Source organism: Daucus carota, chromosome 7 (assembly GCF_001625215.2).
Source record: "Daucus carota subsp. sativus chromosome 7, DH1 v3.0, whole genome shotgun sequence".
Taxonomy (NCBI): domain Eukaryota; kingdom Viridiplantae; phylum Streptophyta; class Magnoliopsida; order Apiales; family Apiaceae; genus Daucus; species Daucus carota.
Genome location: NC_030387.2, coordinates 10,261,512 through 10,277,751, shown reverse-complemented (window position 1 = coordinate 10,277,751; position 16,240 = coordinate 10,261,512). Strand labels below are relative to the sequence as shown.

The following is a 16,240-nucleotide window of genomic DNA, read 5'->3' as shown; positions in this document are numbered from 1 at the left end:
TGATCTCGAAAGTGGTCCGAGTTATCTTATTTTTTGTGGGTTTGATCTAAGAATTCTCTTTGCAAATCTAAGGTTGCTAGTTTGTCACGTTTAGTTCGCGTTTGATTTTGGTTGTTTCGTTGTCTTGCCGTTTGTGTGAGTTTGATTTAGTATGAAAAGTTGTTACGGAATTGCACTCTCAGTCGATAGCTCAAACTGGTTATTACGGAAGCGAAAATGGCGAAGCAGGTGTAAATATCATCTTCAACAAATCATATGATTTTCTTTCCAAGAAAAATTGATTAATTAGTAATTGTTTCTGTGTTTTGTTTGTTCGACGCAACTGTTTATGTAGATGTCGTATGACTTTTTATTATTAGATTAATTCATTTATAAAAAAAACAATATAGAATAGAGGCTTGTGCCTAGCACAGGTTTTTATGCTAATTAGAGAGCATCTCCAATGGATTGGCTATAATCGTTGGCTAAATTGGACCGGTAAGATATTATGTAAAAGATGCTCTAGGACATTGTGATTCAATGATATTGGCAATATTGGTTGGCTATAACTTAAATATAGTTTGTTATTAATATTTTAAATCGTTAAAATAAAATATATCAGTTGAGTATGGTAAAAATGATTTGTAATATTTTTACAGATTTATTACAAGCATGTAGAAGTTGGACAAATATAGTCATTCATAAGAGGTTGGCTAAAATAATAGACAAAATATGATCATGATTGGAGTGTGATTTTTTCGAAGATTGACTATATTTTTTTATTTTAAATATAACTCATTTTTTAGCTAAGTGATTTTTATATCTGAGATGCTCTTGCAAATTTGAATTGCTGATATTACAAAATTAAGCACGCAAAAAGCGTTACAAAATCTGACCTCCCCTTGATTTTTTCTTTTGCATTATTCATTTTTTGCGTCAGGCACACATCTCAAATACATCATAATTAATACTTACCAAAATTTTCATTTTCACAAAACATGCTAGTAAGCACCCGTAACTTCTGGAACGTTTCGTGCGTTTCATGCACATATCTGGCAAATATCTACTATATATAGTGCGAGATTAGCATGCCAAATTCCTCATCATCTCAATCTTTCAAGAATTTCAATTTTCATATCCACAAATTACTCAGTCATCATGGTTTCAAGTGGCGTCCAAGTCCTGGGCACAACCTTTAGCCCATTCGTGAACCGAGTTCGAATCTCTCTGAATCTCAAATCTGTTAATTTCGAGCTCATTGAGGAGAATTTGGCTGCCAAGAGTGATCTTCTCCTCAAATCCAACCCTGTTCATAAGAAAGTTCCGGTCCTGATTCATGATGGCAAGTGCATTTCTGAATCCCTTGTCATTGTTGAATATATTGATGAGAAGTGGAGTGGTGATGATGGTGTCTCGATTCTCCCATCTGATCCTTATGATCGTGCTGTTGCGCGATTCTGGGCTGCGTATTTTGATGACAAGGTACATTTTTAAATTTTGATTCGCAAATCACGTTATTTTAATAATCCGTAGTAATTTTCTTATTTTTCTTGAGATTATTATCGTTTTTTCTACGGATGTGAAATCTCGTACCTTCAATTTCTTGTTATTACTATGACTATTTTTCTTAGTGAGTACTTGAATGTTGTGAATGTTACTAAAAAATTTTAAAATTTATATATCAACAATTAGTGAGCAGATCTTATTGATTGCTCGTGTCCATTCATATCTTTTGGTTGAGTAATTACCGGGTTGTAATTAATCCGGATTCTTCCGTTTTTTTATTGATGAAATCTATGGGGCCGTTTGAGGAAGCTAAACGGGTTTAGAATAACAAAAGTCGCCAACAGGCACTATCTGTATTCAGTTTGGACTAACAAAAAAATACATTGGAACCAAAATGTATGGGAAATGATACTGTGGCATATTGCAGGTGGTTCCAGTGCTCTTCAAGCTGAGTTTTGGTCCAGAGAGCGAAAGGGTGGCGTTGATAGAGCAGCTAGCTGAAGGATTGGTGCCGCTGGAGGAGGCTTTCATGACATGTAGCAAAGGGAAGAGCTACTTCGGGGGAGATAACATTGGTTACACTGATATTGCTCTTGGAAGCTTCATTGGATGGATCAAGGCAATCGAGAAAATGAGTGGCATCAAGGTTCTGGCTGAGGCCAAAACACCGGGCCTCGTCGGATGGGTGAACAAGTTTCTGTCGACTGATGCTGCTAAGAAATTTGTTCCGGAGCTTGAAGTGTATGTTGAGCTTCTTAAGAAGATGCAGGCTTGAGCCTGAGCTGCATAAAGGAACTGAGAGTGTCTCTTTGATTCAATAAGAGTGACTTGTGTTTTTTGGCGAGTTGAAAATGTAGTATTAAAATCATAAGATAAGTACCGATCGCTTGTAATAATTGAATTATAAGTGTGGAGTACATATTATAATAAAATATTTACTCATTTCAAAATTTGTTTCTATTTTAAATAATAATTTTTAATAGTAAATTTCTGAAATTGATACTAATTTATGCTCGGAAATACGTTTTCACTGGAGATAAAGGGTGCATTTTTACTGGTAGCATGTATATTATATTCTGACACTTTGGTATGATTTGGAAAGCGGAATGAAATTTTAGAAAAGATAAATGAAGATATAAGAAATAAATATTGAATTATGATATTTATTTGATTTTATCACAAAATGAAATGAAATGAACATGTTAAGTAACGGAAAGGTTTTCAAAGGGGCACATGTAGGTGCTAAGTAAGAGCATCTCCAAGACATTATGTAAAATTTGCTGAACCTGTAAGACATTGTACTTCAATGGTATTGGCTATATTGGTTGACTATAATTTAAAAATAGAATGTTATTAATATTTTAGTTTGTTAAAATAGAATATATCAATTTAATATGGTAATAAATGATGTGCAATCATCCTACAGATTTCTTACAGACCTGTAGAGGTTCGACAAATATAGTCATTCATAGGAGGTTGGCTAAAATTATAGACAACAGATTCATGTGGTTGGAGTACGATTTTTTCAACATGTTGGCTAAATTTTTTATATTTGGAATGCCAACACATTTTTTAGCCAAGGGGTTTGTATGGTTGAAGATGCTTTAAGCAATATATTGGTTTTCTTCTGCAGCAAAAATGAAAAATTGTATGATTAGTGATTGTTCAGATAAATGTAATTTCAAGAGAATGAAATATAATTATGTTTATAATATTATAATTTATTTATATTTTAAAAATTATATAGTTAATTTTTTAAAATATCACTAATTTCTTAATTAACTTAACTTATAAATTATATCAAAATTATTTTTATTTTATAAAAATTAAATTAAAATTTATTTTTTATCATCAAAAAATATTTTATACATTACTTTTATTTTTAATGATTTTTAACATTTTTGTTACTTTTATAAGTTATTCCAACCAAACGGACTTTAGAAAATATTTTTTTATTTCAGGGACTTTAGAAAATATTTGTTTTAAAAGATAATTCCAAAAAGAAACTGATTTACTCCGGAGAATACTCTGTTTGTCCATCCAGATTTGGGGTTTAAACTAGACTCTCGACTAATAATGTTGAGTTATATCAAATCATTCCTGCACAGAATCATAAATCAGAGTTTGAAAAGGCTCCAAGATTCTCTTTAAAAAATCAAGAACATTCTCCCTTCTCATTTTTAGAAGCCATAACTTACTCTAATTTATTTTTATCAATAAAAAATTCTTTCCCTCCAATTCATCTCTATTTTTGAATTTATATTTTCATTAAAATGGAACACGACATAAATAAAATATAATATAGAGAAAAAATATAGAGAGTATTGTTGGAGTTCATACCCATAATTTTATAATAAATGACTAAGAGAATCTCCAGCCATCGAATTCGTTTAGCTAAAAGGTGAGTTGGCATACTAAAAATAAAAAAAAATTAGCCAAAAATTCGAAAACTCGTACTCCAACCATGCTAAGCTGTTATCTATAATTTTAGCCCACCTCCTATGGATGGCTAAATTTGTGAGCGTCTCCAACGGCGTTGCCTATAATCCTTGGCTAAATGGGACTGGCTAAATTTGTGAGCGTCTCCAACAGCGTTGGCTATAATCCTTGGCTAAATGGGATCTGTAAGACATTATGTAAAATTTGCTCAACCGGTAAGATAGCTATAACTTAAAAATAGTATGTTATTGATATTTTAGATTGTTAAAATAGAATATATCAGTTCAATATAATAATAAATGATGTGCAATCTTCCTACAGATTTCTTACAGACGTAGAGGTTCGACAAATTTAGTCATCCAAAGGAGGTTGGCTAAAATTATAGACAAATGAGTTTTTCGAGCTGTTGGCTGAATTTTTTTATTTTTAACTCACATTTTAGCTAAAGATTTTCAATGATTGGAGATATTCAACAATCATAATTTTTATATATTTAGGAGACAATTAGGAGAATTTTGGAGATTGATCTTTTAACACCAAATCTCTTTTGTCCTAAACTACAAGTGTCAATACTGGACCACTAGTATCTCTTTGTCTTCAATGTGATTTACCGACAGGCCTGCATCAAACTCGCACCTGTTTTTTAATTGCAAGATACCTCATTGCATGCATCATTATTTTCCAACGAATAAGATATTTATTTTAAAAGCATATGCTACTATGCTATGAGTATCTTCACTATAAATACTGAATTTTTAAGCATGCTTCACTCCTCACCAGCTCAATCTCATCCATTTATTAATTTCATTTTAAACATAAACAAATCACTCTGCTTTCATGGCTTCTGGTGGTGTCAAAGTTCTGGGTTCAAATTATAGCCCATTTGTGAACCGGGTACAAATCGCTCTCAATCTTAAGTCAGTCGAGTTCGAGTTTATTCACGAAAATTTGAATCCGAAAAGTGAGCTTCTGCTCAAGTCCAACCCTGTGCACAAGAAAATTCCTGTTCTGATCCACGACGACAAGTGCATCTGTGAATCAAGTGTTATTGTTCAGTACATCGACGAGGCCTGGACCGGTAATGGTCTCTCAATTCTTCCTTCTGATCCCTATGATCGTGCTGTTGCTCGGTTCTGGGCTGCATATTATGATGACAAGGTACATGCTTTTTTGAAATCTGAAATATTGTTAAGAAAATACGATACGATCCTCGTAAGCCCATAACTTAGCACCTTGAGATTTTAGGGAACTGATAACTTAACAAAAACCACGGGATGTATTTGATTTTATAGCAGTACCCTGCTGTAGTAAGATAATCAGATTCATGCCTTCTTTTCAAAATATAAAAATGGATTGCAGCAAGTTAATACGAACAGGTCTTGATCAGGCAGACCTGTTGCTTGCTAATATTAGTAGCACTATACACTATACTAAAGAATTGCTGTCTTGGATCACGATCGGATACCCCAAGTGGTGGGTTTATCCTCTGTTGTCCCGGGACATCCGGGTTCGACTCTGACTCATCTTTGTAAGACATATAAGCCTAAATTGTCAAAATAAAAAGAAAGAATTGCTGTCTTGCAGTTGAGTTACGATGCCATCTTAATTAAAATTGTTCCGAAATTGTTAAGGTGTCAGTATGATACAGGGGTTTAATTGGATCGTAATTTTAACATGCTATGAATTTATGGGTTTTTGCAGTTATCTCCCATGGTGAAGGAGCTAAGATCGGTGAAAGAGGAGGAAAGGGCTGCATTGGTAGAGCGAATAGACGAAGGACTGGGATTGTTGGAGGAAGCTTTTGTGAAATGTAGCAAAGGGAAGGCCTATTTTGGAGGAGATCACATCGGATACATTGATATTGTTATAGGAAGCTCCTTCGGATGGATAACAGCTATGGAGAAAATGAGCGGCAAGAAATTAATTGAGGAAGCAAAAACACCAGGTCTCTTCGGATGGGTTGACAAGTTCTTGTCGAATGATGCTGTTAAGGATGTTATACCGACAACAGAGATGTTTCTTCAACTTCTTGCCAAGATGCAAGCCAAGCCCACAGCTTCTTAAATTTGATGGAAATATGGTCTTCATTGTTTCTCATCTGCATTTCTTGTACCATCTGTATCAGTTATGATTGATCTAGGGACTGTGCTTTGTTTGTTGTTTATCTGCAGCCGATTACACGACAAAAAGAAGAAATAAAACCTCGTTTGCATGATGGTTTTAATATTGAAATGATGCAATCTTGTAACTTTGATTCTGTCAACCAATTCCATAAAACTATGTCTTTGTCTAATAGTACACACTTCCGTATTTGCAGTCCTGCAAATCTACAATTCTGAAGATAGTTAAAACAAATCAAAGTTCAATAGTCCCCGTCATTTTTGTACTATCTTGTTCGGGGGTGCATAGGCCCCTAAGCACCCCTTCTGGACTAGCCACTCGTTAGAAATGTTACTAATCGGCTTGTTCACATCACGAACAACCCTGCTATTTCTTCATGTTTATCAAATTTAGATTAGCTTCTTTCTGAAATATACGCGCGAATATCCTACACGTTATCACCTATTGACTTCAACGTTATTTACATAGTTAAATTGGATGCTCAAGATTTTCTTACCTACGCCAGTTTTTTATGCGCGCTGATACCTCATTGCATACAGCATAATGCAACTAAATTATACTAATAAACCGTAGAATCTGTCAATATGCTAGCGCCTAGCAGCGACCTTCATAATATATAGTGAAGATTTAGTTTGCAACTCCTTTATCAGTTCAATTTCATCTTGACATATTTACACAGCTTGGTTACTGATCATGGCTTCAGGTGGCGTAAAAGTTTTGGGCACACCTTATAGCCCATACGTTAACCGGGTTCAAATCGCTCTCAATTTGAAATCCGTTGATTTTGAGTTCATTGAGGAGAATCTGAGTTCCAAAAGTGATCTTCTCCTAAAATGTAACCCTGTTAACAGGAAAGTGCCTGTTTTAATCCACGATGAGAACTGCATATGTGAATCACTTACCATCATTCAATACATTGACGAAACCTGGACTACTAATGGCTACTCCATTCTCCCTTCTGATCCTTATGATCGTGCTGTTGCCCGATTTTGGTCTGCATATTTTGATGACAAGGTGCATTTTTCCAAGTTTGAACTCATAGTCTTACTTCTTCTAAAGATATTATATAGTCGATTGTATTAACAAAATTGGCTTTCTACTTTGCTTGAAATTACATATAACAAAACTTATATGTATAGTACTAGACCTGGCCTTTCTGCAGATTACTGTGGACCAACATTCGTTTAGTTAATTATATGACAAATTTTGTAAATAGTCACTAAATAACATATTGCAGTTGGTTCCATTGATGAGGGAGCTAAAATCAGTTCAAAAGGAGGAAAAGGTTGCAGCGATAGAGCGAATAAAGGAAGCAATGGTACTTCTGGAGGAGGCTTATGAAAAATGCAGCAAAGGGAAAAGCTACTTTGGAGCAGACAATATTGGATACATTGATATTGTTCTTGGAAGCTACATGGGATGGATAAAGGCTATGGAGATCGTCGGTGGCATGAAGGTGATGGAGGAAGCCAAAACACCAGGGCTGCTTGGATGGATTCACAAGTTTATGTCCAATAATGCAGTTAAGAGTGTTATACCAGAGACTGAGATATTCGTAAAACTTCTGCGAGCCAGGGCCATTGCTCCTCCAAAATATAGTTAGCCAGCCTTTAGTCGCGTTTATATGCTTATCATTTCTGTTTCTGAATTCCCTGTCTGAACAAATTTGTGATTTCAAATTCATAAAAAATGCCTTAAATGAAACAATTATGCACAGCCATTTCTTAGGCTTGAATCATAATAGTGCTTGCACAGTCTGAATTATATCAGTCGATCTCTTGTATATCTGAGACATCGACTTTACATCATAATAAGTTGCTGTTAAGTTAAAGTTGACACTTGTTCAAGGCTTGCCATCAGCTGCAAGCTCCACATCAAATCCAGGTTTTTCATCACCAACCATCCTGGCCCTCTTGTAACGATAGCGTCGAGATACAACTAGAAAATAAGCCAGATTCAGTGCTCCCATAAATGCTATAAGATAGTAAAAGTAATCAACTCTTCCAACATTGATATCCTTTGTTAACCAATCTGGTTTTCCGTTCTTTGCTGTCGTACTATGCACGATGTTAACCACCAATGTACTAAGATAATTAGCCCCGCTTCCAGTTATAAATACTAATGAAACTGCTAGACTTCTCATTGTATCGGGAAATTCTTTGTAGTAAAATTCGATTTGTCCAATAATGTTAAATGCCTCGGCAAATCCCATTAATATAAGTTGCGGTGCAAGCCAAAAGACTGAAATAGGTGCAATTCCATCTGGATTCGGGTGTGCTAATGCAGAGTCTCTTCTCATTTTCTCAAAAATTCCTGCAGCAACCATTGAGAGCGCGGAGAAAAAAATTCCAATTCCAATCCTCTGAAGGTATGTGATTCCACCTTCAATTTTAGTGATTTTTCGTACTGATGGCACAACAACACGATCGTATAGTGGAATCCATAATCCTATTGTGATCATAGATATTACTGCTAGTGATCCTGCTGGAATTTTGAAATGCGGATTAAGCTGTCGGTCCATCTTTAGGGCCTGTGAGACGGTGAATGTGCCTTGTTGAGTCATGGCAAGAAAACAAATAATCCCAGAAGCCCAAACAGGGATTACATTGATCAGGCATTTCACTTCTTCGATTTGTTGGATACTGCATAATGTCCATGGATTCACCTTTGAGCCGTCTGGCTTTACTTCGCCATCCAATATTACAGCAGCCTTGTTCAAGAAGCTGTAAAATAATACAGAATCATTTGAAAGCTTTACTACATGTCTGCTGCTAACAACAACAAGTTGCTATTAACAAAAGAAAAAACAAAATATTGTTAAATATTTCGAGTCCCAGATGGAAGATGTCAACTTCTTTAGCTTTCTTGTAAGTTTCATTGCCCAAGTCCTCAAGACAAAATGAAACATTAACCTCCAAGATTCAATTAAAAATTGCCTGTTGTTAAAGTCTATCTGTTGTCATATCTGAGCAAAGTTTAGTGGAGATCCGGAAGCAATTAGTACTTCATAATTCATGTTATAATAGACCACAGAGTCCTCATATTTGACATCGTTATAATATGTAGGGTCACACTCAACTGAGAACGATTTTAGCTTGAAAACACGCGAGACTTTTACCATAAGATATGAGTTATTATTACCTTAATTCATTTGTCAGCACTAGCCTTGACAATGCAGAGGCTCCTACTGGAGGTGGATCATAATAAACGCCTTGAACATTGCCATCTGTCGGAAGCTTAACTTTCCGTTTCTTGTAAGCCACCACAAGCCCTTGTGCAATGCCAGAAAACACACTGCCCTCCGGCTTAATGTACACATATATTCTCATACCGACAAAGAACAACACCATCGAAATTGCCATAAATCCAGTAGGGAGAGCAAACCCGAGGATCCAACTGACAGAGTCTTGAATGTAAATCACCACAGTTAAGGCAATGATCAAAACAATAGTGAAAGTCACATAATACCAATTGAAGAAGCTAGTAATGCCTCTTCTTCCTTTATCTGTTGTGGGATCAAACTGGTCTAAACCAAATGGAAGGCTGCATGGCCTAATGCCACCTGTGCCTATGGTCAGAAAACCTAAGCCTAGGATCAACATCCCGAATTGCGAACCTGTGGGGCCCACACACTGACTCAGGTTGGCTTCCTGATCAGTACATTTTGGTGGATGCAGACCAGGAACAGATACAACTAGAGTCAAGCACACCATTCCCTGTAATACAAGAAATCCCAATTCATAAACATAATCAATTCAAAGTTTTAGTATATTTTTCGGAGATCACACGAAAATGGTAAAGCGACGTAGCATCTGATAGATGATTAATTAATAAATTTCTATTTTGCAGATTAATATGTTTCATTAAGCATAGATAGGAATCTGAAGAAAAGCAGACTCGTCTTTAGATAGGCATAATTATTGGTATTTGTTTAGTTAACTAGCCGAAACCGAACTAAAATTATACCCAAGTATATTTGTGTCAAATCAAAAGGAAGATAAATTCCAAATTTCTCAACAAAAAAATCATCAAACTTGGACGATAGTACTTTACGGCATAACAATACGAGCAAATTTAAACGGTTAGAAGATCCCATGCAGACCCTCCATCACAAGATAGCTCCCCTGCCGTGAATACTACTTGCACGTTCTAAAGCTGCTTCTAAACTCACATTTAGGCAACGTATAAAAGTGATACTCCAGCGCTGATTACCTAAATCACTAGCACATCCTAAATTTCCCAGCCATTACCAATGTTTAGGTAACAGAACTGGCCCTTTTTTGACATCACGCACTGGCCCTTTTTTGACATCACGCCTACTTTTCGAACTTCACCATTGACTACTTGGAATTTATCATATATACCGGAATATACTTAAGATGATTAATGTTACCGGCAATATCGATGTTTATGGAGAAACCAATGCTAAGAGCAAAATGTCTGTGTGCGAATAAATCAATTTTGATACTCGTCATTACTAAAATAAAAAAGAATCTGTTAATAGTTTTATGAAGTTAATCGCGAAAATTTAGGATGTGCACATATCAGCATGCTTGTTTATTACGCGAGTGGACGTACCAGAAGAACGGCGAAGGAGGAGAAAGCAATGGTGCGAAACCTTCCGACATAAGCATCGGAGATGTAGGCGCCAAGAAGAGGCGCAAAGTTGGAGATACCGGACCATATATTGATCACATTCGATGCGTAAACTTGGTCCATGTGAAACTGTGTCATCAAGAAGACATTAAAATTTGCCAGCAGCCCTACTGTGGCTAATCTCTCAAACGTTTCATTTCCTGCAAAAACAAAGACAATATATAAGTCATCAAGTAAAACACGCTCATTTTGTTATCACCAGATTTCTCCGTTAACAAATTGAAGTAGAATACAAATACGAACACGAACTTTTACACGTTCATTTTGTTATCACCAGATTTCTCCGTTAACAAACTGAAGTAGAGTACGAGTTTTTACGTACCTATTATATATGGCATGGATCTCCATCCACCGGGCTTTCTTGGAGTGGTTTGTTTTGGCAAATTGTCAGCTGCGGAATGGTAAATTTCGTCGTCGTCGGAACTATTTCCTGCGGACTTAGAATAAGAAGTGGTGATGGGGAAGCATTTTGCAGACAAACAGAGCCATGAAGAGCTTAGTTGTTTTTTAGTTTCTTCTGCTTCTGCCATCTTCAAGCACTTTCTTTTTTCTTCCAAGTGATGTGTATGCAAACTACAAACCCTCTCAGCTATGCTAGTGGAGGAATATATATGCCCACTGTTTATTTGTGGTTTAGTGACATGCAATAGGATTGCGAGTGCATATGTTTTGAGGTTAAACCCAAATTTTAAATTTCGTGCATAATAGAGTTTTAAAGATAATTTTTCAATATTTAACTCGAAGAAAATGAGATTTCATGGCTCTGTAAAGTATAAATAATATCATATTGAGATTATGATGAAATGTAAGACCATATTAAAATATATTCCCCTCCGTCTCATTCAGTCGTATATGTTTTTTTTTCATTGCTCGACATGCTTTTCAATAATCTTACAAAACATAGTTCTATAATTTATTTTTAAAAAAAATTACAAAAAAATAAGTATTATATTGTTATGCAGAGAAAAGAATTCTCAAAAATGAATCATTAAAATCCGTGCCGCGCCCGGCCCCTGGTGTATACAATTGAATGAGAGGTCAGATGTGCACTATTGGCCCGGGTGCACGGAGTACTAACATATTGAGCTTATAATGAAAATTGCTTTTTTAGCTGCTACGAGTTTGTTTATCAATACGAGAGTTGAATATGTCCGTTAAGTTCTAATAGTATAATCTCCAACTCACTGAGTAAAATGAGTAGACTCAGAATCATTAAGAAACTGAATTTCATTGCTCATTTTAAATTAGCTATCAATGAGTTGTTATTCAATCAGTTCATTTATTTATTATTTATTTAAAACTTGAGCTGGTTTATTATAAAAATCAATTCGGTGGACTCGAATTACATTATTACTAGACTATGATTAAAATACATCTCCAAGACCCTGTTAAAATACATCTCCAAGACCCTGCCAACAGTTGATAGTTTCGTCCTATTTACCGTGGGATAAATTATATGTAGCAAGTTTTAATTAAATAATATAAGTGTGAATGACACAGTTCTAAATTACGTGACTTCTAAGGTGTTTAGAAATCAACATCGATCTTCTCTTCATCGTGTAATCTCAAATGATGTATAAACTTGGATTTCTTTTAAAATTAAACATAATAAAAAGTTTAATACAAATTCTAATCGATTTGTTTGGCTGTTACCTCTGGACTCTCTTTGACTTGTATATACAAGTCAAACATGTTATATATTTTACATAAAATGCGAGAGAAATATTGTGATTGCAAATTCAGGGACGACGGAGGACTCGAAGTAATTTGGGCGATGATGATCAAGGTCGTCTCGTTGTGTGCTTGATTTACTACTAACTCTTTACTAGCAGGATTATATATTCATAAGAACTTGTTAATTTTTTTCCCTAATAATTTACAACTTTATATGAGTTTATTATTTTTTCGGATTTGAGTACTTCTGGTTCATCAGTTTATTTATCTAATATCTGAATTGTGATTTTTCTTTACGGTTGTTTAATTGTATAAATGAAATTTTTTTATATATAATATAAACGTTCTGGAAACTAATCAAATCGGCTAGACCGAGTGACGAGTATTCGATGGTATTGGTGCCACTGATTTTTTGCAGGCCAGCGTGACGGCAACCATGCATGTATGACTTCTATATTATTTTGTTTACGAATCAAGTTGTTGCTGAAAATGTTCAAAATTCGACATTTACAATTCATTTTGTTAGTTAGATTATAAGCAACCATGTCTTCTTTTATTCTGCTTAAGACAAGTGTTGTCTGTTTTGGACACCCCAACTTTTCCACCGGAGTATATGTCCTATAAAAAACACAGCTATGTATTTTGTGAAGAAAATAGGAAAGTCTAGAAAATAAATACTTACACATTTGACATATGTTCAGTAAACACACATCACATGTGTGGAGTGTTGTTTTCTGAAAGCGTCGTAAATATCTCTCTTATGTCACTTTTCTCCTCAGAAATTTCAAATTTAAGAACATATAAACATGATACAGGTAGAGAAAAAAAAAAGCTCTTTTAAGTATGTATTATGCTAATGTTCTTAACACAAAACGCAACTAAAATAAATTTTCGAAGATCATTAATATAAGTGGATTAAATTATAGGTAATTATGTAAAAAAATAAAAGAAACATATATATATATACACATTTGGTTTGACTTATTTTTCAACAATTACTCCTTATTTTTAATAAATTATATATACTATATATATATATATAATATTTATTTAATAAATATTCATGTATTAAATATAATTGTTGGAAAAATGTGGGTTTAAGCCCCACATTGGTGTGTCAATTTTGAGTCAAATTGTTTGAGTGGGCATTGAAATGTGTTCTCCTCCGAGAGAACTTTCCGAGGCACTTTAAATCACTGAAAATGACTAAGAGATGAATGAGATACAATTATCCAAAGTGGGTCTTTTAGAAGTGGAAAATGAAGCTTGAAACTTGTATCCCACATTGAAAAGAATATAGGTCTTTTTTGACTTTATATAGTAGAACACCCATGTGGTGTTTAACTTATGTTTAATGTGTTATGCTCCATCTCCTACGTGCGCACAGGGAGTTGCAAATCATGGAATTTCAAGGCAAAATTCGTGCCTTCGCAAGCCTCGGGCTTTTCCGCATTTGCGACCTGCGGACACGAATCTAGACCCGAAGAATTACGGACTAATTTTGCTGATTTTATTCTCCACTAGGCTTGGGCTAAATTAAATTGACAGAAATTAATTCTGATTTGATTGGATTAATTGTTTGGTTTAAATTAATTCGTTTCTTGATTACGAATATAATTTAGAACCGCCTAGTCATTAGGGTTATCACACAATACACAGCCACACATCAAACCCTACACTTCCTCTCGTCCTCTGTCGGTGATAGTTTCTACCCTGTTCTTGCTCGCTGAAAGTGCTGCACTGCATTGCAATCCGTTTTATCCTGGAAACCCTTCGTTCCAGACATACGATGAGGAGGCGAATACGCTTTAAGGAGGTAGTTTCGCACTGGACTCGGATTCGTTTATATCTTTCGTTTTAATCTGTCTCCTTTCGTTCTTATTCTATTTTGCACACAAAAAAACATATATTAGGTTTCTTGCACAGATTGTCAACAATAATAACATTACTAAATATCATTTACAAACATATTCCCAGAAACATGAACCTTCATATAATTCCTTTTAACTCTAACATGTTTTATTTCAATACAAACATGATCCATTACGTCACCCTTTCCAACTCTAATATGTTACACGACAAATAATTTTTTTCATACATACGAAGATATAAAAAATATGAAAAACATGTTTTAAAATCAATTGAATAATAAATTATCACATATTAATAATAGAAAAATATTTATAAATAGATGATAAATTGTAAAAACTAAATTTTCGTGACAAAATATAATAATTTGGTTAATATAATTTAATTAAAATTCAATTCAATAGTACTAAAATATTAATAAAATGATGTTAAATTTAAATTATAAATAATAAATTACGAAATATATATATCCGTCCGTGCTTGGCACGGGTTAAAGGCTAGTATTCATAATACTACACATCTTTCGTATCCCTTGTTCCTATGCATACATACACACACCATAACTATTACTTGTAATCTGTGATTATATATATAATTTTATATCTAGTATACTTATTAGATTTTCTCTAATTTAAGTACTATATTATTATTATAGTAAAATGCTTGCAGTTACAGAGTCATGCACCTTGTGTATCTCACCTTTGAAAACTAGCAAAGTGAGTGTCTCAACCTAGATTTATCACAAATATGCGGGACAAATTATTAATATCACATTACTGGAAATGCAGGACAAGAATAGTGTAAACTATAAAGATAATTTTGAATTAAAATTAAAACTTATGTTGATGATCTTGCAGCAACTGAAGCCATGATATCCCAAGAATTTATTCTACAAATTACAATGTTCTGCAATTGTTGTTTACTTGGGATGCAGGATAAGAATATTACCAGAAATGCACGACAAGAATATTCAATCTTGTCCATTAATTGTCAGATTATTTTAACGTTAGATCTTTTAGTCTCTAAGGACTTCAAAATTTGTGGTCTCCATTGAGCTCAACTATATGAGTTGGGCTCTTTAGAAACCCACATTCATTAGAGTCCTTGGAGTCTCTACTAATCATCTTTAGATCATATTTTAATCCTACGGTTCATAGAGAAGATGGAGTTATTATTTTGTTAAAACAAAAAACTGTATGATTTTTCAAAAAAAGCATGCTTATCTCAACTGCTAATAACAAGGAAAGTTGCTAGGCAATTATAATTTACAAATTAATTGTGATGGCTGATATCCTGCAACTTATTTGATCCTGCAACACGGAGATCTTCTCCACGTTATACGGAAGAACAATTTCGCTAGGTGAAACTAGGGTTCAATTTCTGTTTGAGCAAAGAAATTACTCGTGCAGGACATCACCAGTAATGAGCGAAGCCATGCCATCATCTTCAATTGCAGGATAAATCCCTTTTTGTGCTTTTAATCGTTGTAGGATATATGTATTATGGGGGTAATGATTTTACAATGTTTTGTGCTTGTATGGAATGAATTTTGAGGGTATTTATATCACAATGTTCTGCTGATTTGTGAGTTTATAAAAATGCAGAGCATGTTTTTCCAACCGATAAACTTGGTTTTGTTACATGATAGAAGGCATTGTTCTGCAGTTGCTGCAATTGCGTTGTCTTCTGGATTGTATCAAGGTCTCCATACTATTTTTTATTAGAGAACCACAGTCCTTATTTCTACTAATAAGTGGATTACATACAACTTATTCAATCGACAGTATGGGGCTTATGAATTTCTCGACATTATTAGCATTACCTTGTAACTCAGATTTATCTTCCATATTTTGCAATCTAGAGTTGATTTCCTGCAAACCTGATATTATTTTATCAACTTTTGTCCTGCAAAAGTCATGCAACTGTTAAACTCAAACCATGCTCTAAGTTTACAATGTGAAGCGCCAAACCTAGAAATATAGAAGGCAGGACAAAA

The 16,240-nt window shown here is 34.4% G+C and overlaps 4 protein-coding genes across 4 annotated transcripts; 3 read left to right on the top strand and 1 right to left on the bottom strand.

The window, feature by feature from the left end:
• The first annotated feature begins 1,103 nt into the window (after positions 1-1,103).
• Positions 1,104-2,316, top strand: LOC108195221 (glutathione S-transferase U17). Its single transcript, XM_017362177.2, has 2 exons — positions 1,104-1,461; positions 1,913-2,316. The coding sequence occupies exons 1-2, from the start codon at positions 1,138-1,140 to the stop codon at positions 2,258-2,260; spliced, it is 672 nt and encodes a 223-aa protein (XP_017217666.1). The 5' UTR covers positions 1,104-1,137; the 3' UTR covers positions 2,261-2,316.
• Positions 2,317-4,684: 2,368 nt separating this feature from the next.
• On the top strand, positions 4,685-6,156 carry LOC108195220 (glutathione S-transferase U17-like). The gene is made up of 2 exons (XM_017362176.2): positions 4,685-5,082; positions 5,626-6,156. The coding sequence occupies exons 1-2, from the start codon at positions 4,762-4,764 to the stop codon at positions 5,986-5,988; spliced, it is 684 nt and encodes a 227-aa protein (XP_017217665.1). The 5' UTR covers positions 4,685-4,761; the 3' UTR covers positions 5,989-6,156.
• Positions 6,157-6,596: 440 nt separating this feature from the next.
• On the top strand, positions 6,597-7,786 carry LOC108195219 (glutathione S-transferase U17-like). Its single transcript, XM_017362175.2, has 2 exons — positions 6,597-7,059; positions 7,283-7,786. Exons 1-2 carry the CDS (start codon positions 6,739-6,741, stop codon positions 7,646-7,648), a joined length of 687 nt encoding a protein of 228 aa, XP_017217664.1. The 5' UTR covers positions 6,597-6,738; the 3' UTR covers positions 7,649-7,786.
• Positions 7,745-11,344, bottom strand: LOC108195215 (protein NRT1/ PTR FAMILY 2.13). Its single transcript, XM_017362170.2, has 4 exons — positions 11,024-11,344; positions 10,624-10,841; positions 9,187-9,761; positions 7,745-8,768 (listed from the first exon to the last, which is right to left on the bottom strand). The coding sequence occupies exons 1-4, from the start codon at positions 11,229-11,231 to the stop codon at positions 7,889-7,891; spliced, it is 1,881 nt and encodes a 626-aa protein (XP_017217659.1). The 5' UTR covers positions 11,232-11,344; the 3' UTR covers positions 7,745-7,888.
• Between the last annotated feature and the right edge of the window lie 4,896 nt (positions 11,345-16,240).

Excerpts from the sequence above, each read along its gene's own strand:
- LOC108195220 (XM_017362176.2), top strand. The coding sequence starts at position 4,762 with ATGGCTTCTGGTGGTGTCAAAGTTCTGGGTTCAAATTATAGCCCATTT. Across the intron at positions 5,083-5,625 it reads CTGCATATTATGATGACAAG|TTATCTCCCATGGTGAAGGA; the intron begins GTACATGCTTTT and ends GGGTTTTTGCAG.
- LOC108195219 (XM_017362175.2), top strand. The coding sequence starts at position 6,739 with ATGGCTTCAGGTGGCGTAAAAGTTTTGGGCACACCTTATAGCCCATAC. Across the intron at positions 7,060-7,282 it reads CTGCATATTTTGATGACAAG|TTGGTTCCATTGATGAGGGA; the intron begins GTGCATTTTTCC and ends AACATATTGCAG.
- LOC108195221 (XM_017362177.2), top strand. The coding sequence starts at position 1,138 with ATGGTTTCAAGTGGCGTCCAAGTCCTGGGCACAACCTTTAGCCCATTC. Across the intron at positions 1,462-1,912 it reads CTGCGTATTTTGATGACAAG|GTGGTTCCAGTGCTCTTCAA; the intron begins GTACATTTTTAA and ends GGCATATTGCAG.
- LOC108195215 (XM_017362170.2), bottom strand. The coding sequence starts at position 11,231 with ATGGCAGAAGCAGAAGAAACTAAAAAACAACTAAGCTCTTCATGGCTC. Across the intron at positions 9,762-10,623 it reads CCTCCTTCGCCGTTCTTCTG|GGAATGGTGTGCTTGACTCT; the intron begins GTACGTCCACTC and ends CTTGTATTACAG. Across the intron at positions 8,769-9,186 it reads GTGCTGACAAATGAATTAAG|CTTCTTGAACAAGGCTGCTG; the intron begins GTAATAATAACT and ends ATTATTTTACAG.